The 25,935-nt window shown below is 40.6% G+C and overlaps 1 protein-coding gene across 1 annotated transcript; it reads right to left on the bottom strand.

Moving 5' to 3' along the window:
* Positions 1 to 598: 598 nt before the first annotated feature.
* Positions 599 to 1,900, bottom strand: LOC132151290 (uncharacterized). Its single transcript, XM_059559395.1, has 2 exons — positions 1,056 to 1,900; positions 599 to 918 (listed from the first exon to the last, which is right to left on the bottom strand). The coding sequence occupies exons 1-2, from the start codon at positions 1,837 to 1,839 to the stop codon at positions 890 to 892; spliced, it is 813 nt and encodes a 270-aa protein (XP_059415378.1). The 5' UTR covers positions 1,840 to 1,900; the 3' UTR covers positions 599 to 889.
* Between the last annotated feature and the right edge of the window lie 24,035 nt (positions 1,901 to 25,935).

Raw genomic sequence — 25,935 nt, forward strand, 5'->3', positions numbered from 1 at the left:
GCCTACTACCTGTTACCAGATAACCACCTTAAGTGGAAACTGAAAGTAATTTGGATCTCAACTCCAGGGAGGCCTGGTGAGGCCTACTAGCTGATAACCACAGTACGTCCACACAACCCCTCATGTTGAGGGAAGCGATGCTTGAGGTGTATAACAAATACACACTGGTTGAATGAAGCCCATGGAACCCAGGGCTAATCATCTTAAGAAAGGGAACGAAGCAGAGCGCATAACCCCTACCGTACAGGATTTCAGAAAGTGTGCAAAATCTTGCGTGCACACTTACCACTTACGTGGATTTCAGAAAGTGCGCAGAGTCTTGCGTGCACACTTACCACTTACGTGGATTTCAGACAGTTCCAAAAAAGTGTTCACGTGCACACTGACCACCATGTGGTTTTGAGAAAGTACAGAAAGGTTCCTAAGCATCGCAGAGGCGCTGGATTGCACGGGAGAGGCAGGCTCCAACCCTCAAGCGAGGGGAGCATCACCTGAGGCAGTACATACAGAAGATTTCCGTAACTACCACCTCCCCAGATGCGCCAAGGGGCCAGGCGGCCCCTCAGGGTGGGGGCGGAACCCACACGGTGCGGCCGCCTGCCGAAAGCCTGTGATCTTGGCCACCTAATACCAGAGCACGAGGCCGGAACTGAGCACTGTAAAGGAAACTCACAGAGTTTGTTAGTAGACATATAACCACCAGCAACATAACACCCATAAGCAGATAAAGAAAGGGTTACATACTCACCCACCCTCCTGTACTGGAGTCCCGCCTACGGGGCGCCCCCTTTTGGTCCGGACCGTCAGTAAGGTGGTTACTATGAATATAGGACCAACCAGAAACATCATAGGTCCAGGATAGGAGACTGTTATGTGAGAAACTTTCCACCTAACCTCGATCAGGTGGAGAGCTGGTGGCTACAGGGGGAATTAGGCAGGGGAAAATAAGAACAGAATTTAAAAACATCCAAAGGAATTGAGTTACTCCTAGGTATCGCTCCGATCCAGACGAGGACGCTGCCTCATCTGAATCACATCTCTCAGACCCTGCTTACCTCTTCGTGACCCGCGATTCCTCTTGCCCCTGCCCTTAGGCGGGGGAGGAGCACGAGCCGCGACACTAGCCATCTGCGCCCGTCTTCGATCCTCAGATCGAGATGGGCCAGGACCCCTTTGTTGTTCGGGCTCGGACCTGGACCTTCGTGGAATGAAGGATTCAAAGGCAGCTGAGCGTGCCCTTGCCTCCCTGAACTTTTCGACCACCATCTCGACGGAGGTACCGAAAAGCTCAGAAGGCGAGACCGGAGCATCGAGAAGAAACCCCCTTTCTTCCCTCCCGATGTCTGCCAGGTTCACCCACAGATGTCTCTCCGTTACCACCGTGGCCGCCATAGACCTACCCATGGCGGAGGCGGCCTGCTTGGTAGCCCGGAGAGAGAGGTCTGTGGTGCGGCGCAGCTCGGCTACCTGGTCAGCTGAAAGGCCCTCGCCTGTATCCAGGTCCTTCAGCAGGTCAGCCTGGTAAGCCTGAAGCACTGCCATTGTATGCAACGAAGCCACAGCCTGACCTGCTGCTGCGTATGATTTACCATTTAAGCGGGATGTATCCTGGAGGGGCTTACATGGTAAAGAGGGAGATTTAAAAGAGGATGTTTCCCCCACAGAGAGATAGCTAGCCAGCGTCTCTTCTACAGGAGGCATCCTCTCATAGCCGTTTTCGTGCATGCCCTCGATATTAGCATAACTCGTATGCTGAAACCGATGGATGCGAGAGAAAAACGGCCTCTTCCATTCCTTTTCGACTTCCGCATGTAAGTCAGGCAAGAATGGAAGGCTCATCTGGGCTGGAGGGCTATGGTCAGACAAATAACGCTCATCGAGGCGACCTCGTGACGTTACCTTTCTGGCATGCTTCCATGGCAAGTCTAATTTTGCCGTGGCACGATCCATAACCTCTAACAGCTCCCCATACACAGGGCAGGAGGATTGAGAAGGCTCAGCCTCAGCTTCTTCGCCACTCTCAGACATCTCCTGCTCTTTCTGGGTAGAACCCAGCAGAGCACTAACTTCAGTATCAGAAAGGGTTAATGACAACGCATCTTCCTCTTCCAACACGTTGGCGTTTTTCAATGTATGCTTCAGACACGGGTCACGACGAGGTGTTCCCCATAGTGTCCCCTCAGAGGACACAGTTCGAAGTTCCCTTGACAGGGAATCAGTGTTGTGCATGAATCAGCTGAGGGAATTAACCCAAGACAGTCATGTGTTGCCTACTACAGGTGTAAATATGTAATCCATGAAAGAAAACTGTGAAAAGTCCTAGTGCTGTTGGAATTACAGTGTTGAACTAACAGTTGTATGATGAAAAAATAAATACATTACATATATACACTGATAGTATGGCCTATATGTTCCAATTGAAGTATCTCACAAAGATTCCATTAGCCAGGTCTTGCAGATGAAGATCAAATGAATATGCCCCATGGTTGGACCCTGATGTTCATTAAAGCTTTTCAGAGAGACCAATTAATCAAAGCATTCCTATAATGTGCCAGACTAGGATAAATGAAGATATGTGATGAAAACAGTCATTAGCAATCTCTGCTCATTTTTCACTACACAAGGAAGGAGGACCAGTGTTCTTTTCTTTTACGTCTCACAGCTATCACCTGCCCACTTTTTATTTTTCTCACCATATTGCATTTAGTTGCTCATTTATAGCCTAGGTAATGAGGTGTCAAAATGCTCCCAATAGAAAGAGCGCTGGATGCCACTCCTGTCACTGTGGAAATAATTAGGGTTGGTAAACTTATGTTTTACAATGAATAATGCTTTCCAGTTTTAAGGTGCACATTAGCATGTGAGCAGTTAAAAGGGTGAAAGTGAAAGATAATTAGATAGATGTAGAATCTTTCTGAAAATCCAAGCATGGCACACATTCATTTTGACACTGGACATAATAGTCAAACCTGGATTCAGTAACGCAATGATTGCATTTTGTTTTGCCTATGTCTGATATGCTGTTGCGAGTTTAGCGAAATTTTTGTACAAATTATTATTACTGAAAAGAACAGTTCATACAAAAATTTAAATGTTATCAACCCAGCTAACAAAAATATGTTCTAAAAACTATTTGCTAATGTTCATTGCTAATGTTGCTAAAAAATTGTTAATATTATTTCTAAATGTTTCTAAACATAAAAAATGACCTGTTTTTTAAACACACACACACACACACACACACACACACACACACACACACACACATTTTAGCATTTTGCTAACATTATGTAGCTATGCTACTTGTAATATTCTCTGAACCATCTGAATCTAGTAAGTAGTATGTTAAAAAAACTTTAAGCAAACATCCAGTTAAATGTCTAAGAGAAACGCTCCATGAATGATGTACAGTATGTAATGTTATGACCAAAGAATATTTGGTCATACCTGTTAGCCCTGTTAGAACTGAAAGTTCCCTTTCAGTCGGCCACTTCCGATGTCACATCTCTGTCAACAAGGGTTACATACATAACCAAGATGTTCTTTGATCGTTCCCTGTTAGCTGAGAAGATCCAAAATGGCAAACGAAGCATAATAAAAGTATCTCCATAGAATGTGTGCACTATATTTTAAGCAAAATGGCAGTTTTGATGTTAGATTTGAAAGCTCAGCCAAGGAAAAGGTTATAGGTAAATAATGACTTTGGTCTGTTTCTCATACAAAGCTATCAAATGACCTCAAATATGTATTTGAATGAGTCATTTAGATTACTTGTATGAATATTTTGTGGTACTTTTTTTTATGTAGGTTCTCTGAGTCTCTTTCACTTTCGTCATGCAATAATTAAATAAATAAATACAATTGGCCTACAAATTATTTTCTGCTTCATGAAAAAAGGTCATATTGGTTTGGAACGACATGAGGGTGAATACATGATTTTCATTTTCGAGTGAACTATTCTAGGTTCATATATTTAAATAAATGCTGTAAAAGTTTCAGACTCACATTCCTTGCCATTTTTCTACAACTGAAAAGGTCCACAGAGAATTCCTTCTCATCCATAGCACAAGAGGTTATGGGTATTATAAACCCAAAGGCATACACAGATGCACACTCTGAAAATCCATTGTATATAATACACCCTCCAGCCACTTTTGGCATGCATAAGACACACTAATAATCCAAATCTTGCATACAATTTAGCATGCACACTATTGGGAAAAAAGAATGCAAATTAGGATGCAGCCAACAAGATCTCGGGTATTTAAACTGAGAAATATCCATCACCTGTTAGACTAGCTCTTGTGGAAGCACCACTGATTTTTAAAAAAATTTAACCATGGATTTTGTGTCAATCTCAATTACAAGACAAAATTCAGATAAATCATTTGAATTTTAAATGTAATTTCTTCACCTGCAAAATAAATGAAATGCACCTTTGTTAGTGATTTGTGTCTAACACCTCACCTCCCCCTTTAATTTATATAATTATGTTATAAATTCATAAGAGATGCTTATAACCTGCACCAACCCCCATGAGTTTGCGTGCCTTTGGGTTGGAGGGGGGCAACATCCAACCTGTCAGGCAAGGCAGTTTTTCTGTACCGAAGCAATTTACTCCTTATAGTGGTGTGAGTAGGATGGAAAAAAGAGACATCTGTGTCAGACTTGTTTGCTTTACATTTTCACCTGCTGTCCCTCTGAATTTTTAAGTGTTAGTCATAGTGTACAAAGGGCAGGAAAACATCCTTTAAGACTGTGTATGGACTACTGTACAAAAGTTTGGGTTTGGTGGATTTACAAAAGTTTTTGAAAAAAGACTCTTATGGTTAATAGTTAATTACTTTAATACATAATTACAAAAATACATTAGTTTCTTAAATAATAATAATAATAATAATAATAAATCACACTGACTCATTACTGAACTTTTATATGTGTGTGTTTTGGTGGCCTATATGAATTTTGCCTTACCTTTTTTTTTCATATGACTTTTAAGAAAATTCAATGTAAGTGAATTGAACCAACATTATGATAAGAAAAAAGACGAATGTAAAATCTGTGATAAGCTCAAAAACAGCAATATCACTTTTTAAACATTAGAGGAGATACAGGAGACCACTTCCCTTGATAGATAGCACCTAAACACACCATAAAAGCTAGCCATTAATCATCTTTTGTAATCACATCTAATGTTATGTGCAGAATACTGTGTACACTTTTTGGCCACTAGCTGTTTTCTCCTCTTGGTGAATGAGAGTGCCACTCTTGCAAATTAGTAGGAAAAAATATTTTCCACATTTCTATAAATGCAATTACCCATCTTGACACTATGTGTCATGTTACGGATAATAAAAAATTAGATTAATTTGTGTCCAGTCCAATATTTGTTGATGCTGTATACTGCAGGATATCATGACAAATTAAAATGAGCAGTTTTTAATGAGCTCGTCGCATTGGGAGTTCCTGCGAGGATCGAAGAATGGATCTTCGCAGAGTCTCAGATGTTCAGAAGGACATTTCTGTAGGCAGTATACATGCAGTATGTAACAACAAAAATCATATGGTTAATTTTCAGCTTTTGAATTGGGGAAAAAAGTGTACCAACATATTTTAGATCGTGCCTGAAGCTAAAAACTTTATTTTGGAAAGCCATGGACAATGGGTTCAAAATTAATAAATCCCTCAGAATATAAAGATATTTTTAATACAGTACTTGGCAGAAACAGTAACTTCTCACACCTGCTGCATAACGGCACCATAATATACATAAATATCTCATACAACTACGCAATGAAAAATAAGTGTATGAAGTGAATGAGTGTAAATACTAAAATGAGAGCAAATTTAATAGCCACATTACTGTCTCTGTGTATCTTTCAAAAATCAGAGCTTTCCAAGAGTAATATTAACTAAGATACTGAATCATGCACATCTTCTACTATTTGATGTATTTAAATATTTTAAACTTTTTACAATATGATTGAATATACATACTTAATACATAAATTACTTGCAATTAATGTATTCAAGACATTCAATGAGACATTCATTTAATATTTTATTTCAACTCTCATGTTCTCTAATCAGCTATTTTATATGAATTCTACATATTTCAGGTTGTGGGTGACTTTCCGGACTTAAATTAACTCTGTACACAGAGTAACTCTTGAGAATTATTATTATTTTTTTTTAGTTTTTCAGTTTTTAACTATTTTTTTTTATTTTTATTTAACATTTATAATTAGCCTATAAAACCATAGCTTTGTCCTACAGCAAGACCTATGATCATGTCTTAAAGGGGGTCATATGATGCGCAATTTGGTGCATGAAGAAGATCTGTAAAGTTACAAAGACTAAAGTCTCAAATCCAAAGAAATATTCTTTATCAAAGTTAAGACTCTGCCACGTCCCCCCTAAAATGGCTCATTCAAACACACCCCCACGTCTACGTAATTATGTGTAAATATTTGCATAGTGCCACCCAAATGTTCACACAAAGAAATAAAGCGTGGTTTCAGTAACCGCAGTTAGTGTTGAGCAGCCATGTCAGGGAGATGCTGTGTGTATCTAATGTAGGTGAAAGCAAAAGCACTTTAATTGGCCTTCCAAAAGTAGATGCATTTAGGAATCTTTAAGATTACTTACAACAGAATAGCAACGCATTTTATGAATGACAGTTTCGTGAACCTAGGAGAGGAGGTCATTCTGACTTTGCTACGACAATCTGGCTCTTCTGAATCAGCTACTGTATAAGTATGTTTTGTTATTAGTTTAAGTATAATACTCAAAATAAATACTCAAATACTCAAAATAACGATCTTTAAAAAAGCATCATATGACCCCTTTAAGTTCTGATTATATAATGATGGTCGTCATATAAGCGGTAGGGTCTAACTCACCATTCACACGTCCAGGTTTCAGATAGGGCAAGCAATTAAGTCTAGTGCTGAGGTTATCATTCAGCTCGTGATGCTATAATGAAGAAGGCATCCTCAAGTCTCTCAGAAGCCACAGCCACACAAGGTTTCTAGAGGGCATAAAACCGGAGAAAACTACTAAATTATGATGTTAGTAGAAAAAAAAACTGCTAACTTAAGACCAATTTTATTATCTGGTTACACAGGGTAAAGTTTAGCAAAGTCTTGCTTTTGAGAAGTGATTAAGAGATTAAGCTCTAAAAAGTGAATCCCAAAAACACTCTCATTATCTCAGAATTATTGCAGGCATGACAGAATCACAGGAACATCAGTGAGAATTACTTCAGTTATCTAATGTTAAGATTACAGCAATTTAGATCCAATCTCTCTTTGTGTTCCAGATCTTCACCCAGCAGAGGTTGATTAATATAAGAGCAGCTTCATATCATTGTCTTCTCATTTCTTGAAGTATGTGCTCTGAAGAAGCCACAAGGGCTGTGCATTTATAATGAAGGTGTATTTTAGTAATGTTATTGTTTATTAGATGTTACAGGACAAATAATTTAACTTCACAGCAGTATATAAATGATTAACAAGTGAGGATTCTTTTTGATTGATGATTTTTTTTTCTTTTTTTCATTTTTATCAACAACCACTGACTCATTTCAAAGCATTTATATTCTGACATTTTAGTAGACTTTTAAAATGCTTCTTAGGTGTGAACCACATTCACTGTGATTTTAGATAAAAATGAACAGAAAGCCTTGGGTGCATAACTGAGCACTTAAACAAGCTTAAAAGAAAAGTAACTAATAACAGCAATTTAAAAAGTTCTAACAATGCCAGTGCACTTAAATAATGCCCTGTCAGATTTATGGCATCCTCTCCACTGCAATCCTGAAAAATAGCTCATCCATTAATTATATTGCATATAGTTGTGCAAATAAGAGCATGTAGTGCTGGTGTCCACACTATGGAAAATTTAAATGGTTATTAAGATGGTTAGGGTGTTGTAAGTTTTGAATCTGATCTGAACTGAAATCCAGGAAATGCCTTTAATTATTTAAAGTGGCATGCAAAATATAAAATATATACAAATATGTAGTGTTTGTAAGTAGTTAAAAAGAATCTCTGAAAAAGTAATTGTTGTTTATCTGACACTGGTATTCATTTATCCACCACGTAAAGTGATGAGTTGCACTTTATAGTCAAAGAACCTCATGATGTTGATTCATCCCTGTCCCATTGTTAATTAGGGTCATTCTCAACAAGCTTTCTTTAAAATGACATCACATCACATCACAACACACATAGACACACATATGATTTTGTATGCATTAAAATAATAATAAACAAGGCTGGTTTCTAGGGAATTTTATAGGGAAATGGCCTTATTGCTGAATGTGAGAGTTTTAGAATTCAAAGGATTTACAATCAACGTCATTGCTTTTTGTTTTTCATTGGCCCTAAAAGAACAAAACATTCCAGTACTGCCACCAGAAGTAAGCCTCATGAATAAAAACTAGATTCCATTTCAATTCAAATGAATTGATGCCCATACATCCAGTGTATTCTTACGAGAATCAATGTTTCAAAAATGCTGCACAAATTAAATAACCTCATAAGTCAAATGAGAGAAAAAAAAATGTTTAGTTGATCAGCATAAAGAGAACATAAACAATACAAAATATGATGTCTCTATATACATACTATATATAACATTTCCATAAGTTTCCTATGTCCTCATTCTCAGTTCAAACATTTTAATGAAAGGCTAAAGTTAATAATGGCTCTGGTTTCACAATCCAGTCTCAGAGAATGCTTGTTTCATTTTTGTTTAAAGATAGGCCATGTTGTCAAAGCAACATGCAAATGTTCCATTAGTTCAGTGAATGTGAATATGTAATTGCTAACTGTTCTCTTTTGAATAGAGATTTATGAAGACATAAGATACTCGCTTAGTGCCTTATCTCTGTTTTTCATTAAATACACAGATTAAATCTTCCCTGAAAATTAAATCTGAGAAATATTGTAATTTAATCTAGATTAATTTCACACTTCAGTGTCAGTAATGGTTATATTATCAGCAGGCACAAGAAATTGTTAGATGATAATATTTGATTTTCAATTTGTAGTTTTATTAAGAAATTATGCACATTTATTAGAACACATTTTATTATTCAGTGACAATTCCATCAATCATTTTCAAAATGAGATCTTTTGATTAGCTTTGATGAACCCTCTTTTAGAATGATAGTGATAATCTGATGTGTGTGTCATGTGCAGTAGATATGAATAAATCTATAAACAATATTAGTAAAATAAATAAAAAATAAATCTAAAACCAAAGCATCTGCTAAACATAAAAACATTTTAAAGTGAATCACTTTTGGTATATTTTAAAATTATCCTTATTAATCCTTATTAACAATAATCATTGTACCACAGGGAGTCTATTGGGGGTGCATGCTTTTGTATGTGAACACCCAAATGCAATGTTTGTTTTAGAATCGGGCATGTGCCTGGGATGTGCCTGAAAGTATGCTGAAGCTACAAGCATGTGGCTGTTGTAATTACTCACTGGAGACATTTAGGCAGAGATGATTGAGCAATTATTTTGCCAGGAAATATCATGATCAACGACATTAAACAATCTGGGCCCAGTTCCCCAAAACGTTCTTATCGCTAAGTAGTTCTTTACCTATTCCTTAACCTCTCTCTTAACCTTATGGCACGATTCCCGACACGTTCGTATGCTAAGTATATCTTCTGTAAGTCACACTTTCGTAAGGTTGGTCTGGATCAATCGTAAGCTCTCTCTTAGCGTTGTTTGAGCTCAAGACGCTACTGTACAGCAGTCTTTAGAAATTAGCGCAGCGCAGTACAAGTCAAACTATGGTATGTTGACAATGTTGTGGCTCAACAATGATTTTATGTTATGGACATTTTAAGACTCATAATAAATTATGTTCGCAATGGATACAGGCCTATTTATGAAGTTAACTTTATGTGGTATCAGAACTAATATGGTGGTAATTAGCCTAGGCTTTTTCGTAATGTAATTAAAGCGAATTGGCAATCACTTTTGATAATTAAAACCTGGCAAACAATTTGGCTCTAAATGGTTAAGATCTATAAATGGGTAAGCATGGCGGGGGCCAGTAAGTGACCAACTATGGCAGCGATCCAACGTGTCCTTGTATTGAATCAAAGACGGAGCCGGACGCAGAGCCATTTAGTCCATGTCAATTTTTTAATTCTGCAAAACTTAAGCCCTTTTGACATTTTGCCTGACGTGGCTATATTAAAAAAAATTCGCCTCCCAAGACAGCTCATTATGGAGCTGCTGGACCATCTCAGACCTGCGCTGGCCAGGCTAACGCGGCGGAATTTTACTTTAAGCCCTGAAGTCCAGCTGCTTGCAGCACTACGTTTTTTTTTTTTTTTTTTGCTACAGAGAGATTCATCGAGGTCGTGGGAGAGGGCTACGGCCTAATCAAGACCTCTGTGTGGAGGTGCGTCCACACTGTCACCAATGCCCTTCTGCGCCATGCCGGGGATTACATTCTGGTGGATGGCACACTCATCCCTATCGGCAATTCATCAGTGATTGATCAGGCGTAGGCTACTTATCGCGAAAGGGATACGCAGCCATAAACGTGCAGGTTATAGTGGACCATAGGGGTGTGATCTCTGACCTGGTGGCAAGGTCCAGCAAAACTTCAAGTTCCTCTGACGAGAGGCTTGGTGCCCTTTTTTATGTTGCTTCCCCAGCATATTCTGTATCTTACTCTCTCTCTCGGTTCATTGTAGATAGGTTGCTTTTTATTGAAAACATAAACCAATTGCAATCAATACTGCATTAAACAGAAGTAACTGCAGCTGCTTGCCAATCAATTCTGATTGTAAAGTACCTTACCATTAATATACAAGTGTATTATATAATTTTTATAAGTCGTTAAACCCATGTCAAGAAGCGGTACAAGTTGCACAAACGGAATAAGGAGGGTGGATGATTAGCGAGGGATACCCGGTTCGTCTAACCGTCACAACATATCGTGTGAACATATTACTGACCATTTGATAATTTAATTTATAGTCTATATTCTACTGATAACTTAAACTATGCTAAAATAAATGTTACTGTAATAATTTGAGCAATGTTTCATTTGCATAGAACGTGTTGTCGTTCTTAACGCTGTATTGCACCTTCGCGTGAAGCGGAAAATCGATTCATGAGTAATCGATGCCAACTAATTCAGCACCTTCACTAGGGAGAGCGCTCTTGTAACGTCGGACGTAAGAGGCAGCGTGCTAAAATCTTCTTAAGGGACACTTCGGGGAACACACTTAGGAACATAAACAACTTTGGTAAGATATATATTATGAGGTCTTCTTAGCGCGCTAAGAGTGAGCGTTATTGGGGAACCGGGCCCAATGTAGTCTCTGAAGTACTCCATTTTCACAGGTCCATGTTTAATCTCCTTGTTACAATAATCAATACTTTTCAAACAAGAAAATAGAACCAGAAGTTTTGCTTCAGAATAGTGCATTCGTTACACATTCAAGTTCAAAGCAAAATACTCAGGGTATCAGACTGTGGCAAAGTTTAAGCCAGTTCCCTTTCAAATCTCTTTGCTTCTTTCAAATTACACACCAAAAACAAAACTGGATGAAGAAATGCTGCACTTTAAAGCTTTGAACAGGGAAGCTGGAAATCTGGCATTCTTGCCTACACAGTAAAGCTTCATTTTTTCGTTTTATGTTTCTTTTGGCCTTTATGAGAGTTACTTTTTTGGAATGATGCTCCCTGGTTCAGCTCAGTTTGACTTTAACAAACTGTTCTTATGAAGAACAGAAAAAAAGTGCATATTCGATTCGACATTCCCAGGGCCGGGCATTTTTCAAGTGATATTGAATTGTTAAGGAATACAGTATATTGGTAGCTTCCGTAATATACAAATTTTATTGGAAGGTCATAGCAGCTGGTACCTACTGTATACAAATCCTTTCACTGAGGCAACGTCTGTGTTCTATCAGAGCTTAAGACGTTGAGCTCAGAGTCCATGAGTGTAAATATTTTCTGTTACATGAGTTTATTTTATGTTGATATTCTTCTCAGCTAAGAGGATGGAAGCTTTGTGCTCTTGAATTAAAGATGATTTACTCAATGTTAAAGCAGCATGAAATTGCATCTGTTTAAGAAATGCTTCTGAGACCTACATTTCTCCAGTCAATTCTCATGTCATTGCCCAAATGGTTCATAAGGAAGCTGATGGCATGGAGTTTTTCAATTATAAACTGCTGCTAGTTGTTGGCTTCTTATCCATGGAAGGTCATGGCAAAATTACGTAGACAAAAATTATGAAAAATTTCTAACAACATCAAGAGCACAAAAAAATAACCAAACAAAAAAACTTCAATGCAAAAATACTCAGTAACAGTGAATGGAGCCAATCTCTGATGAGAAAACTTTTATCACTTTGTCACGTTACATCTGGTTAGGAAACTGTGAGGCCAACAAGTCTGTTTACAGAACTCACAGATGCCCCTTTCTGATAAGATCCATACCATAGAACAAATGCAGAACTTTTTTTAGTAATTGCATGCTATTGCATGCTTCCTTTTTTGCCTATTTAATTTAGAGGGAATCGTAGCAAGAGCTTAATTTTAATGCTGAGGAAAAGTTAAGGAAATTATGTGTTTACATATTCGATTTGGCCGGAGGAAATGCAAGTTCATTCCATTTATGTCAATATAACTATATTATTTCCTCATATACGTTTCCTGACACACAACTCCCGGTACCTTGGCTGAAGCCAAGAACTCACTCCAAACTTTTAAAGAAATAGTAATGGCCATGTCTCAGCCAATTCTGCCAATTACAGTGGCATAAAGCAACTTGACATACAGAGAATGTCAATCCATCACAAGCATCACAAGCCACCCTCAATGGGAACCTTCCTCTAGACAGGCAAGCAGCAATGAGTTGATGAGGATGAAAAATACAGAGTGAGAACTCTAGATGGCACAGTCCGAAAGGTCTAGATAAATCTGACCTTGTGACATCATTGTCACATGCTAGCTGATTGGTTATCTCCTGTATTGGTAGCCAATGAGCTCGCTGTTCAATATTCAAATACCTGTTTTTTGTTTGCTGTAGCAGTTGGAAGCACACTTCAAAAAACCCTCCACCTTCCCCAGCTCCACCTGTATAGATCTGCTACTGAGTTATTGATGTGTGTTATATGTGCAGCAGCATTATTTCTTACATGCTTATAGCAGCGTGTTGTGGATGTATTGGCAGTAGCAAGTCTCAGTACTTGCTCTTTTGCAGCAGTGTAGCAGATCTATTCCGCCAAGACTGAATACATTAACATTGTCATGTCATGACAGAAATATAAAAAATAATCTTGCCAATCTAAGCTGTCCTCTGGTGAGTTTTGGTGAAAAGATTCCCAAGGTATCTGTGGTCCGGCCTTATCCATATGTCCAGCTTATCCAGCTAACATGTCTGAGATACTGTGAGCAAGGCAATAAGCTGCTACTCTAGAGAATATTATTCTCTTTCTCTCCTTCTTACCGTACAACTTTACTCAAGGTTGTCTCACAGATTTTAATTCACCCATCATAATAAAAGAAAATATGGACCTTATGTATAGGTATTGTTAAATTTCCAACCCCTGTGGAATGGCAAATAGTATTATTTTATCAGTTACAGTCATTTTAAATTAGATATAAAAACCAAATGTGGCAAAAATGTGGCAGGAAAAGAGCAAATATCCTGCCTTATATTTCCAGCAACTAAATATCATATGGCACAGTTTTTGCTAAACTAAAAAGGACACCCAAGCTTCCCATTAGTCCCCTTGGAATAGGAGCCACAATCATTAGCTGCTTTTCTACTGTCGGGCCAGAGCAAGCCAGTGCAGGGCTGGGTGGAGCTAATGGCCTCGGACCTGTAGCACCGAGGCCAATATCACACTGCGTTTCCACAGTCAGGCCACAAGCTCCGCTGTGCTTCACTAAAACCCTCCCTTCACACGCCTGTCAGGAACAACATCAAGCAAACACCATCATTTCACCAAGTAATAGGTAATAAGTCACTGGAAGTAGCGCGATGACAAAAAAAAAAAAAAACACCTTAACAAAAGCAACCATTTGTTTGCATGCTTTGTTAAAGATTTATATCCAAAAGCATTTTACAATAATAAGTGATACACTGATCATAATGAATTTATTTATCAGGATTGAAAATTAGTTTGACAGAAATAAAGCGGTATGAACGTAGCCTACTTATTCAGTTGAGTCTATTTCTGTTTATTTGTAGTCAGAGTATATACATCACATTTAGAATTAATTATAATTTCTATATTTTTATAAATGCTCCCGAACAAAAAAAAAAAACATTATAAATATTTTTATATATTTTTTTTTACATATGTGGAGCTAAACTCTCAAGATGAGACTTATGACATAAAATATGTTACTAAAAATACACCATATTGACATATACCATGTGATAGACAATAAGAAGCTGACGCCTGATTTCTTCAAGTGGATGTATTTACCATGTTTAGTAGTAACATTAATGGCTAGCGTGCATAGTCTTTTGGATGGCTTATAAATATTTCTGCCTTGTATGGTGATCATAATCCACATTGGAACAAGTTAATTAAAAAACTTGCTGCTGCCTGAAAGTGAGTTTTGAACTAAACTTATTTTTAAAGTCTTTGATGCTGGTGCTATAGCTGTTAACTTGACACACTCCAGATGCGGAGAAACTCTGCCTTTGTTCATAACCCCTCCTCTAGCCCCAGCTAGCCCGCTTTGGGTCAGGGTTTTCATCGGGCCAACAAGCCCAGACTGTTGGCCCCATGAATGCACCAACGAGGCACGAACAAGCCCCAGAAGTGCCAGTGGAAACGTGACTGGCCCTGGCACGCACTAGCACACCCACTTTTGGCCTGATAGTGGAAACGAGTCTATTGTCCACTGTATTTTCATTTTGTGTAACCAATGAAAAACAAGTCCTTTGCTGGTGGTCTAAACTGATGACAGTGGGCAATTTTAAGATACAAGCAGTGACAAAGTTTGTAATAGTAAGCTGTACCTGTCAGTGGTTGAGCAATAACATTGTAAAGCTGTTATTGTTGTTTTTAATATAAAGCACTGCTGTGCTCAAAAAATAATAAACAATTGTGCTAACTTAACTTAACATTCAACACACATTACCGTTCAAAGGCTTAAAAGATTTTCCATTTCTTTCTGAACGATTATCAGATTAAAAAAAAAAAGTCTCTCATGCCTCTCATATATATATATACAGGTCCTTCTAAAAAAATTAGCATATTGTGATAAAGTTCATTATTTTCCATAATGTAATGATAAAAATTAAACTTTCATATATTTTAGATTCATTGCACACCAACTGAAATATTTCAGGTCTTTTATTGTTTTAATACTGATGATTTTGGCATACAGCTCATGAAAACCCAAAATTCCTATCTCAAAAAATTAGCATATCATGAAAAGGTTCTCTAAACGAGCTATTAACCTAATCATCTGAATGAACTAATTAACTCTAAACACCTGCAAAAGATTCCTGAGGCTTTTAAAAACTCCCAGCCTGGTTCATTACTCAAAACCGCAATCATGGGTAAGACTGCCGACCTGACTGCTGTCCAGTAGGCCATCATTGACACCCTCAAGCGAGAGGGTAAGACACAGAAAGAAATTTCTGAACGAATAGGCTGTTCCCAGAGTGCTGTATCAAGGCACCTCATTGGGAAGTCTGTGGGAAGGAAAAAGTGTGGCAAAAAACGCTGCACAACGAGAAGAGGTGACCGGACCCTGAGGAAGATTGTGGAGAAGGACCGATTCCAGACCTTGGGGGACCTGCGGAAGCAGTGGACTGAGTCTGGAGTAGAAACATCCAGAGCCACCGTGCACAGGCATGTGCAGGAAATGGGCTACAGGTGCCGCATTCCCCAGGTCAAGCCACTTTGGGCTACAGAGAAGCAGCACTGGCCGGTTGCTCAGTGGTCCAAAGTACTTTTTTCGAATGAAAGCAAATTTTGCATGTCATTCGGAAATCAAGGTGCCAGAGTCTGGAGGAAGACTGGGGAGAAGGAAATGCCAAAATGTCTGAAGTCCAGTGTCAAGTACCCACAGTCAGTGATGGTTTGGGGTGCCATGTCAGCTGCTGGTGTTGGTCCACTGTGTTTAACAAGGGCAGGGTCAATGCAGCTAGCTATCAGGAGATTTTGGAGCACTTCATGCTTCCATCTGCTGAAAAGCTTTATGGAGATGAAGATTTCGTTTTTCAGCACGACCTGGCACCTGCTCACAGTGCCAAAACCACTGGTAAATTGTTTACTGACCATGGTATTACTGTGCTCAATTGGCCTGCCAACTCTCCTGACCTGAACCCCATAGAGAATCTGTGGGATATTGTGAAGAGAAAGTTGAGAGACGCAAGACCCAACACTCTGGATGAGCTTAAGGCCGCTATCGAAGCATCCTGGGCCTCCATAACACCTCAGCAGTGCCACAGGCTGATTGCCTCCATGCCACGCCGCATTGAAGCAGTCATTTCTGCAAAAGGATTCCCGACCAAGTATTGAGTGCATAACTGAACATAATTATTTGAAGGTTGACTTTTTTTGTATTAAAAACACTTTTCTTTTATTGGTCGGATGAAATATGCTAATTCTTTGAGATAGGAATTTTTGGTTTTCATGAGCTGTATGCCAAAATCATCAGTATTAAAACAATAAAAGAACTGAAATATTTCAGTTTAATTTTTATCATTACATTATGGAAAATAATTAACTTTATCACAATATGCTAATTTTTTGAGAAGGACCTGTATATATATATATATTGATATACAGTACAGACTAAAAGTTTGGACACACCTTCTCATTCAAATTCATGACTATGAAAATTGTAGATTCACACTAAAGGCATCAAAACTATGAATTAACACATGTGGAATTATATATGGAATTATATACATAACAAAAAAGTGTGAAACAACTGAAAATATGTCATTTTCTAGGTTCTACAAGTAGCCACATTTTGCTTTGATTACTGCTTTGCACACTCTTGGCATTCTCTTGATGAGCTTCAAGAGGTAGTCACCTGAAATGGTCTTCCAACAGTCTTGAAGGAGTTCCCCCGAGAGATGCTTAGCACTTGTTGGCCCTTTTGCCTTCTGTCTGCGGTCTTTCTAATCAATCAGTCAGTCAGTCAGTCTGTCAATCAATTAATCAATCTTACTGACCCTAAACTTTTGGACAATCGTGTAATGAATGAATAAATGAATGAATGGTCTTTAGGCTTTATAGCATTTTTTATTTAAAACATCTTAAATCATTTAACCTAGATATATTAACTTGAAACAAAAATTTAAGATTAATTCATTAAAATAAATGATAAAATATTAAAAAATATATTAAAGCATACCTAACAGAAAATTTAGGCTAATGCTGATAACAAGAAAATATTATGAAAAAAAAAACATTAATGAAGACAAACCAATATTTTTTGTTTGTTTGTTTTGTTTTAGTGTAAATGATTTACTTTCAAAACCTGCGTCAAAGGAAAGATGTGGCTGTTTTCTAGCAAAGCACACCTGTAAAGCCAGATCACGTCCACAGGGTTTGCAGTGCTCTCCAACCAGAATAACTAAAACCTGCAATAATACATTGGCCGCCTGTATATGAGCTACATAGTTTGGGATTCATAACAATTAACTTTCAAGAAATTTCAGGGTTAAAAAAGTTCCCTCACAATGTGACTCGGGAGAGGTTGAATAAGTAAGCAGTCAGTGCCAGAAGGATTCAGCATTAATGAGTTTACAGTTTGACTGTGCTCACTCAAGAGCAGCCGTGCTCTTTGAAACAAAGAGCACCCTTATTCCTATGGAACTGCACATGCCATTATACCAAAAAATGTCCTACATGCTGAGCGTTGACTCACCTCTACGCATGGTAGTCAGTCCTCTGACAAACTAAACATAGTACATTTGTGCTATTTTTATGACTTTTGTCACAAACAAAAAATCCAAACAACTGCAGAGCTGCTATTTCATGTGCAATTACAAAAAATGGTGCCAGTCCATAACTGTGCTCGAATGCATAATCGTTTTTTGCTTGTCTACTTTCTGTGAGCATTAGTTATACAGCCCTTGAGAATATGATCTGTAGGGTAATAAATTCAAAGGCAAAGTTTTCTCTTTTATTTTCACAAAATCCATGAATAAATTGTATGCTAGACAGCATTGTGTACTAACACATTCATGTTTGACATGGCATATGTCTCCTTTCACCTCAAAGCTCAAGTTTAAACATCAATCAAAGTCCTTGCCTATTTTTGTTAAATAAACTTTCTTCTCCCCTTTGTTCAGTTTTTTATCCTCTCTGCTAGGTGACAGCATCTCCGAAAGAATGATTCAAGAAAGGGACCTGCACATCTTTTTTTTTTAGGTTCTTAAGAATGCAGACATGAATAATGCACTCTTTCTTTATTATCAAAGTTCTTGAGTAGTTTTTATTATTTTATTTTCCTTTTTTCATTTTATTATTTTAGTAAATTTTCTGCATACATATTGAAATATTGTTCTTTACAAATAATTTAAGGTGGAGGAACCTAAAAGCTAAAATTATTTGTTGACTTTATATTTATTACAATTATTCCAATAAAAAGTTATTAAAAATATAAATAAATAATACACATGTTTAATAATTGCAGTGCATGTCTGCAGGCCTGATCACAAATTGTAGTCATTATTTAATCTTCCTCTTTTCTTGCAGGCAAAATATTAAGAAAAAAAAATGATTATAAGATTTGTTAATTAAAATGGGATATTGTCATTGTCAATAAATTTGTGTTAATTGTGTCACACTGAGGTGCACTCAAAACACTCACGTAGATGATGAAGGTAAAATTATCTTTAATATTGAAGGTAAATCCACAAGAATTTTGGTTAATTTTGGTTCACTTGCAAAAAGGGCAGTGTGAAAGTGAACCAAAAAAAAACAAACAACAACACTGTTTTTGGTCCGGACCAGAGCAAGTAAACTAGTGGACTTTCCTGGTGTGAATAAACCCTAATTGAACAGACAGTAACTTAAATACACAGGCAAATTAAGATAATAAACTAGACACAGGTGAACAGAATGAACTAATCAGACATGAGACAGGAAAACAAGAGGAAAGACAACAAACTAAAAGTCCATGATCCTGTTAGTACTCTACCCTCCGGCCAGGTGCAACTTTGCGCCGTAACAAAAACAAAGCTGTGACGGAGGGGACTTGGGAAAAAGGACAAAGTGGCAGAGTTGGGATGGTAACGGGATGGCGAAGGGTGGGCAGGAAGGCAGGCAGATGACCAGGTGCCAATGACGGAGGGAACAGCCATGGAGGAATCAGGAGGAACCATGGTGGATCAGATGGAGGAAGAAGCCAGAATGGAAACACGAGGACTTGGAGCAGGAGGCGCCAGGCAGGACCCAGACCACAGCCAACATGACGTCCCATGGTGGAGCTGATGGAGAGAAGCCTGTAGCGGAGACGGAGAACCGACGAGCCAGGATGACAGGGAGGATCCAGAGGGTCAATGACTGACCAAGGCAGAGCCAGAGCGAAGAGGGAGCCCGGTAGAGCTGGTGGACTGGCAGACCATGGCAAAGAGCAGGGAGCTAGGATCCATAGTGGAGCCACTGGGTCAATAGGGCGAGGCAGAGTCTTGGACTCTTGAGTCGAGGGATCTTCCTGGCACAATGCCGATGGAGACTGGCAGACCCAAGGCGAACCGACATCATCGATGGAGGGTTGAGAGTGGGCAGAGGTGCTGACAGCGGAGGTGGTGGTGAGGACTGATGAAGACATGGTGGGAGAGGGAGGCTGGGTGGGAGTTTTGAGCAGTATGGGGGTTCAGGAATGGCGTGTGCTGCCCACACACACCAGACAGCCAGTCCCAGCACTGGGAGCACCAGAAATAGGGGAACGACTTCCATGGTCAAGTCAGAACAGGCAGACAGTTCAGACCAGATGAACAGTTCATAAACAGCCTCCATTGCCATAACAAGACAGACAGAGATTTCAGATGATGATGAAAGACTGGGTAATTCTGAATAAAGTCTATCAAAACCCCTGAGTCCTTCCTCAGCTCACCCTCAGCGGTGGGACAGTGGGTGGGGCTTTCCTCCACACCCTCGCTTTCCGCTGTACAATCCTCCATGGCAGACACGCACCTAGTTAGATGTTCCATGAGGCTCTGGCTCCGGGGTGATTCTCAGCTCTGAATCTCCATTAGGCAATGGCTTGCTGGTCGCGGTGGGCTCTGGCGGGTGGTATTTTGCTGGGCTCTGGGTCTTGAGTGAGGCTGGTGAGTTCCTCATCAGCATGGCAGATGGTGAACTAGAATCCATTCCTCACCAATACCCACTCCACAGAGGTGGTAAAATTCCCTCGAGGACCGGGTAGCTGGTATTGTTGGCAATGTCCAGAAATAGTCTGGTGTGGTCCTCAAGGGCAAGTTCCCCCTGCTTCAGCAGGAGGAGGAATTCAGGGTGATCCATAAACATAAAATAAAGGGTTTCAAAAACAAGATAACAAATGAGGAGAAACACGCCACTTAACTTCCTGTTGGGTCGGATCTTCTGTCACACTCAGGAGCACTCAAAACACTCATGAAGATGATGAAGTTAAAATTATCTTTAATATTCCACACAGAAGGTTAATCCACAAGAGGAAGGCTTAGCACACGTGAAAACATACTGAAGACGATATCCAACAAACACTAACATGAGACATGAGACATGAGAGAAAACTAGGTCAGAACAGGAATACATGAGGAAAGACAACAAACTAAAAGTCCACAGTCGTGACAAATTGGAGCTAGATCAAATAAAAACTTATAAAAACCACTTCAGCAAAATTTGCATATTTCAATAAGTCTTTCAAAACTTTACAATAATACCACAAATGAGAACATTGGCCTCTGAAATTTAGTAAATGATGAAATGAGAGGAGACAGTGGGTATTTGCTTCAACTTTCAAAGTATAATTAATTAGTTGATATTGATTTCAAATTAAAATTTAAGCATGTAACAGATGTGTGGCAGTAGAACAAAAGATGGTCCTTTGTTCACCACTCATCATTTTATACTTGATATCGTTGATCATATGCTTTAATTTTTCTGCAGATTGGAGAAAATGTATTATGTTCAGTCTAACCTGGACATATTCTGCTCAAAGATAGTTAACGATATTTGAAGAACAATGACAGAAGTTACAATACTGAAGGCAGACACATAATGGACATAATGTAGAAAGATTATATAATTTAAAAGATAAAGCATGAAAAGCCATCTTTGTTTTTGATAGCATTCACTATCTTCCATTTACTGTGTGAGCAAATTCTGACCTCCACATTCCATACATTTCTCACAGAATTAAGCATAAATGGCATACAGACTCCCATTAAGTTATATTTCAGATATTCCAGTTCAAAACCCTGGTGATTGATGCAGTCAGTGGGAGCTAATTAACACAAGCCAACGATCCAAAACATGAATATGATTTTTATCCTGGAAGAGTTTGCTTCCCCAGTGATACAGAAGCCTTGGGCAAAGACATGGGTCTCAGTGGAGGATGAAAGTTAAGGGTATGAACTGAAAGGTGGGGGAGAGCCAGGTGGGGAGCCTTCCTGCCCTATTCTCCTATCTTCATTAGCATAGCCAGAAAGCTTTGATTGACATTTGTTGATTTTTTCCACCTTTAAAAGCAGAAAAGGCCAAGGGGGTTCTACCATCATAGCCTGACTTAGACTTATTGTGGACACTGATAATGATGGTCCTATGATCCAGACATACCCAGTGTGCACACCGAGCTCAGTCTTCATCATCATGCCTTGTCAGAATAGGCCTTTTCATATCTCTGCAAAAATTAAATGCATGAGAATTTCAGGTGCATACTGATCATTTGGTTGTGCAGCAGTTTTTAGTTTTATTTTTTCTCTCAGTAATTGTCACGATCGTATAAAGGACAGGAAGCAAGTTGCAAGTTAACAATACTTTATTAGAGACGTAAGGTCAGGCTGGTTGGTGGTGGGTGACGCAGGGACCTCGATGGCGGCACAGACTGGTGAGAAGGTGATTAAGTGCGCAGGTGGGTCATGATGAGGGATCCGTGAGATGAATGGTAATCCACAACGACCGAACAGGAACAAGACACAAGGAGTATGCTGAGCAGATGGGACACAGACAAGAATCACGGAGGACCTCAAACAACGATCTGACAAACAAGAGACGAAAGACAGGGCATTAAATAGGCTGGTGGGATGACCTCCTTGCGTCCCCAGACTCCCTTACCTGTCGATTGTAATCATTGATATGAGAGTGATCCAGGATGTCTCTAGCAGGCACCCAACTTCTCTACTCCGGACCGTAACCTTCCCAGTCAACCAAGTACTGAAATCCGCGTCCCCTCCGTCTTGAGTCCAGAATACGATTGACCGAATAAGTAGGTTCCCCATCTACGAGTCGCGGTGGGGGGGACCGGGGCAGGTGGATTAAATCTAGTGTAATAAAATCTAGTGCGATATGGGACCAGGGTCTCGAAGGGACCGGCAGCGGTTGAAGTAACCCATCAGGGGGTCGATTGGAAGTCTTACCAGTGGCACAAACTGAGCAAGCCAAAACAAAACTGTGAATGTTGCGACCCATAAGTGGCCACCAGAATCGTTGCTTGACCAAAAATTTAGTACGGTTAACTCCTGGATGACAAGCCACATTAGAACAATGCCCCCACTGAATAACGTTGGACAGTAATCCCTCCGGCACAAATAATCCATTCGGTGGGCACCCGGGCGGAGGCGTTACCCCTTCTAAGGCCGTCTTGACCTTCGATTCGACCTCCTATGTGAGTGTGGAGACCACTAATGTCTCAGGTAAAATACACTCGGGTGTAAACGGGCATTCGGAACAGTCAAAAATGCGCGACAAAGAATCGGGTTTGATGTTCTTGGAACGAGAGAGTAAAATCAAAACGTCCGAAAAAAAGTGCCCACCGAGCCTGCCTGGAGTTCAACCTTTTGGCAATACTAATGTATTCTAAATTCTTGTGGTCGTCCATACTAAAAAAAGGAACCCCCGAGCCTTCTAACCAGTGGCGCCATTCTTCCAATGCCATCTTGACTGCCAACAATTCTCGGTTACCAATATCATAATTATGTTCGGCAGGGGATAATCGGTATGAAAAAACGCGCACGGGTGCATCTTGTCGTCTGAGGGAGAACTTTGGGATAACACTTCACCTACCCCCACCTCTGACGTGTCGACCTCCACCACAAACTGACGTGATGGATTGCGGTGATTAAGATAGGGGCCGAAACGAAGCAGCCCTTCAGTTTGGCAAAAACAGCCTTGGCTGTGTCTGACCACCTGAACGTAGTTCTGGGGGAGGTCAAGGCGGTCAGAGGTGCGGCTAGTTGACTGAAGTTGCGAATAAAACGCCGGTAAAAGTTGGCGAACCCCAGAAACCTCTGTAAGGCCTTACGGGAATCTGGACTTGGCCACTCTACCACAGCCTTAACTTTCTCGGGATCCATGCATATTCCCTCAGTCGACACGATATATCCCAGAAACAGAACAGACTGTGCATGAAAAGCGCATTTCTCCGCCTTGACAAAAAGCCCATTCTCTAGCAACTTCTGAAGCACTCGTCGAACGTGCTGCATATGTTCCTGGAGAGAAGAGGAAAAAATCAATATGTCGTCCAGGTAGACATATATGAATTGATCGATAATATCTCGCAGCACGTTGATGACGAATGCCTGGAAGACCGCTGGGGAGTTAGACAGCCCGAAGGGCATGACCAAGTATTCAAAGTGCCCCCTGGGGGTGTTAAAAGCGGTCTTCCATTCATCCCACTCCCTAATACTGACCAAATGATAAGCATTACGTAAGTCCAATTTCGTGAAGATCGACGCTCCCTGCAACCTCTCGAAGGCTGAAGACATCAACGGCAAAGGGTATGCATTCTTTACCGTGATGTTGTTCAGTCCCCGGTAATCAATACAAGGTCGCAGCGACCCGTCTTTCTGCCCCACAAAAAAGAACCCCGCCCCCGCTGGAGAAGAGGAAGGGCGGATGAACCCCGAAGCTAGAGAATCAGAAATATATTTCTCCATTCTCCCTTTCTGGGACAGAAAGTGAATATAACTTGCCTTTAGGCGGAGACTTACCTGACAGTAAATCTATGGTCATAGGGATGATGCGGAGGGAGAGAAGCAGCTCGAGACTTACTGAACACTTCCTTCAGGTGGAGGTACTCCGCGGGCACGTTAGACAAATCAACTGCTTCCTCCTGAAACACAGACATAGAAACAGACGGACAAGCAGACACTAGACAAGACTCATGACATTTATTACTCCAGGCCAGGATGGAATGAAGTTGCCAGTCCACTTTGGGGTTGTGACGGAGGAGCCAGGGGTGACCAAGAACTATGGGTGCAAGGGGAGAGTCTAGTATATAGAATGAGATGATTTCTGAGTGGTTGCCTGAGGTGATGAGGGTAATGTTTCCAGTGGTGAGTGAGATGACCGGCAGTCTTTGTCCATTGAGGGTGTGAACCGTGATCTGGTGAGTGAGGAGTCTGAGGGGAATTTGAAGTTTGCGAGCAAGTGCATAGTCCATGAAATTACCTTCAGCCCCGGAGTCCAGAAGTGCTTGACAGTCGTCAAATCGTGCTGACCATCTCAGTCTTACCGGGAGGAGCGTAGATGATGATGAGGTCTTTTCGGCGGAGATCCCACCCGATAGTAGCCTCATACTTACTACCAGGCTTGGCCTTTTAGATGTAGGCGTGATGACCGGTCCCACTGCAGTAGAGGCACAGGCCCAGGGATCTCCGCCTCTCCTTCTCCTCCCGGGAAAGCCGAGCTCGCCCTACATGCATGGGCTCGTGATCGTAGGAGGGACTGGCCGCATCCCCGCCGCTGACCCGGGTATCCGTAGGAACTCTCGGTGTGAGATTGGGTAGGTTACGTCGTTCCACTTGTGTCAGTCGTGCATCTACCCTTAGTGCCAGCTCAATGAGTCCATTGAGTAAGGTCGGAAGGTCCAGGGCGTAGATCTCCTTCTGGACGCGGTCAGCCAGCCCATGCAGGAACATGTCCCACTGCGCCTCCACGTTCCATTGACACTCCACCGCCAGGATACGAAACTCGATAGAGAAATCCGATACTGATCCCTCTCCTTGTCGTAATTCGGCTAACCTCCTAGCCGCCTTTCTCCCGGCGACGGCCCGATCGAACACTCGCCTCATCTCCGCGGCGAGTGTCTGGAACGAGGCGCAGCATGGATCTTGACTCTCCCACACAGCCGTTCCCCATAATGCCGCCCTCCCAGTGAGCAGCGTCAAAACAAACGCCAACTTGGCTTGTTCTTTGGAGAAGGTCCTGGGTTAAAGAGAGAAGTGCATAGAGCATCGTGTTAGGAAAGCTCTACAGAAATTTGGCTCACCAGAGTAGGTTTCCGGAACTGGAAGACGTGGTTCCGGCTGGGAGGGGGTCTCCGGTGGTGTGGGGGGAACGGACGGTGTGAGCGGTGCAGTGGGGGCTCGCAGAAGTTGTAATTGCTGGGTGAGCTCGGACACCTGCGCCACCAAAGCCTGGACAGCGCAACCAGTGTCATTAAGATTCCGTTCCTGGGAGTCCATCCTTCAGCACTGGCGCTGAGGAACTCTTCTAACGCCAAAGATGGGTTACTCGCTGCTTCCATGGGTGGTCAGATCGTTATGTCACGATCGTATAAAGGACAGGAAGCAAGTTGCAAGTTAACAATACTTTATTAGAGACGTAAGGTCAGGCTGGTTAGTGGTGGGTGATGCAGGGACCTCGATGGCAGCACAGACTGGTGAGAAGGTGATTGAGTGCGCAGGTGGGTGATGATGAGGGATCCGTGAGATGAATGGTAATCCACAACGACCGAACAGGAACAA

Source organism: Carassius carassius, chromosome 10 (assembly GCF_963082965.1).
Source record: "Carassius carassius chromosome 10, fCarCar2.1, whole genome shotgun sequence".
In the NCBI taxonomy this organism is placed as follows: Eukaryota; Metazoa; Chordata; class Actinopteri; order Cypriniformes; family Cyprinidae; genus Carassius; species Carassius carassius.

Coding starts and splice junctions, on each gene's coding strand:
- LOC132151290 (XM_059559395.1), bottom strand. CDS start 1,839: ATGAGCCTTCCATTCTTGCCTGACTTACATGCGGAAGTCGAAAAGGAA. Junction 919..1,055: donor GAATCGCGGGTCACGAAGAG/GTAAGCAGGGTC, acceptor TTCCCCCTGTAG/CCACCAGCTCTCCACCTGAT.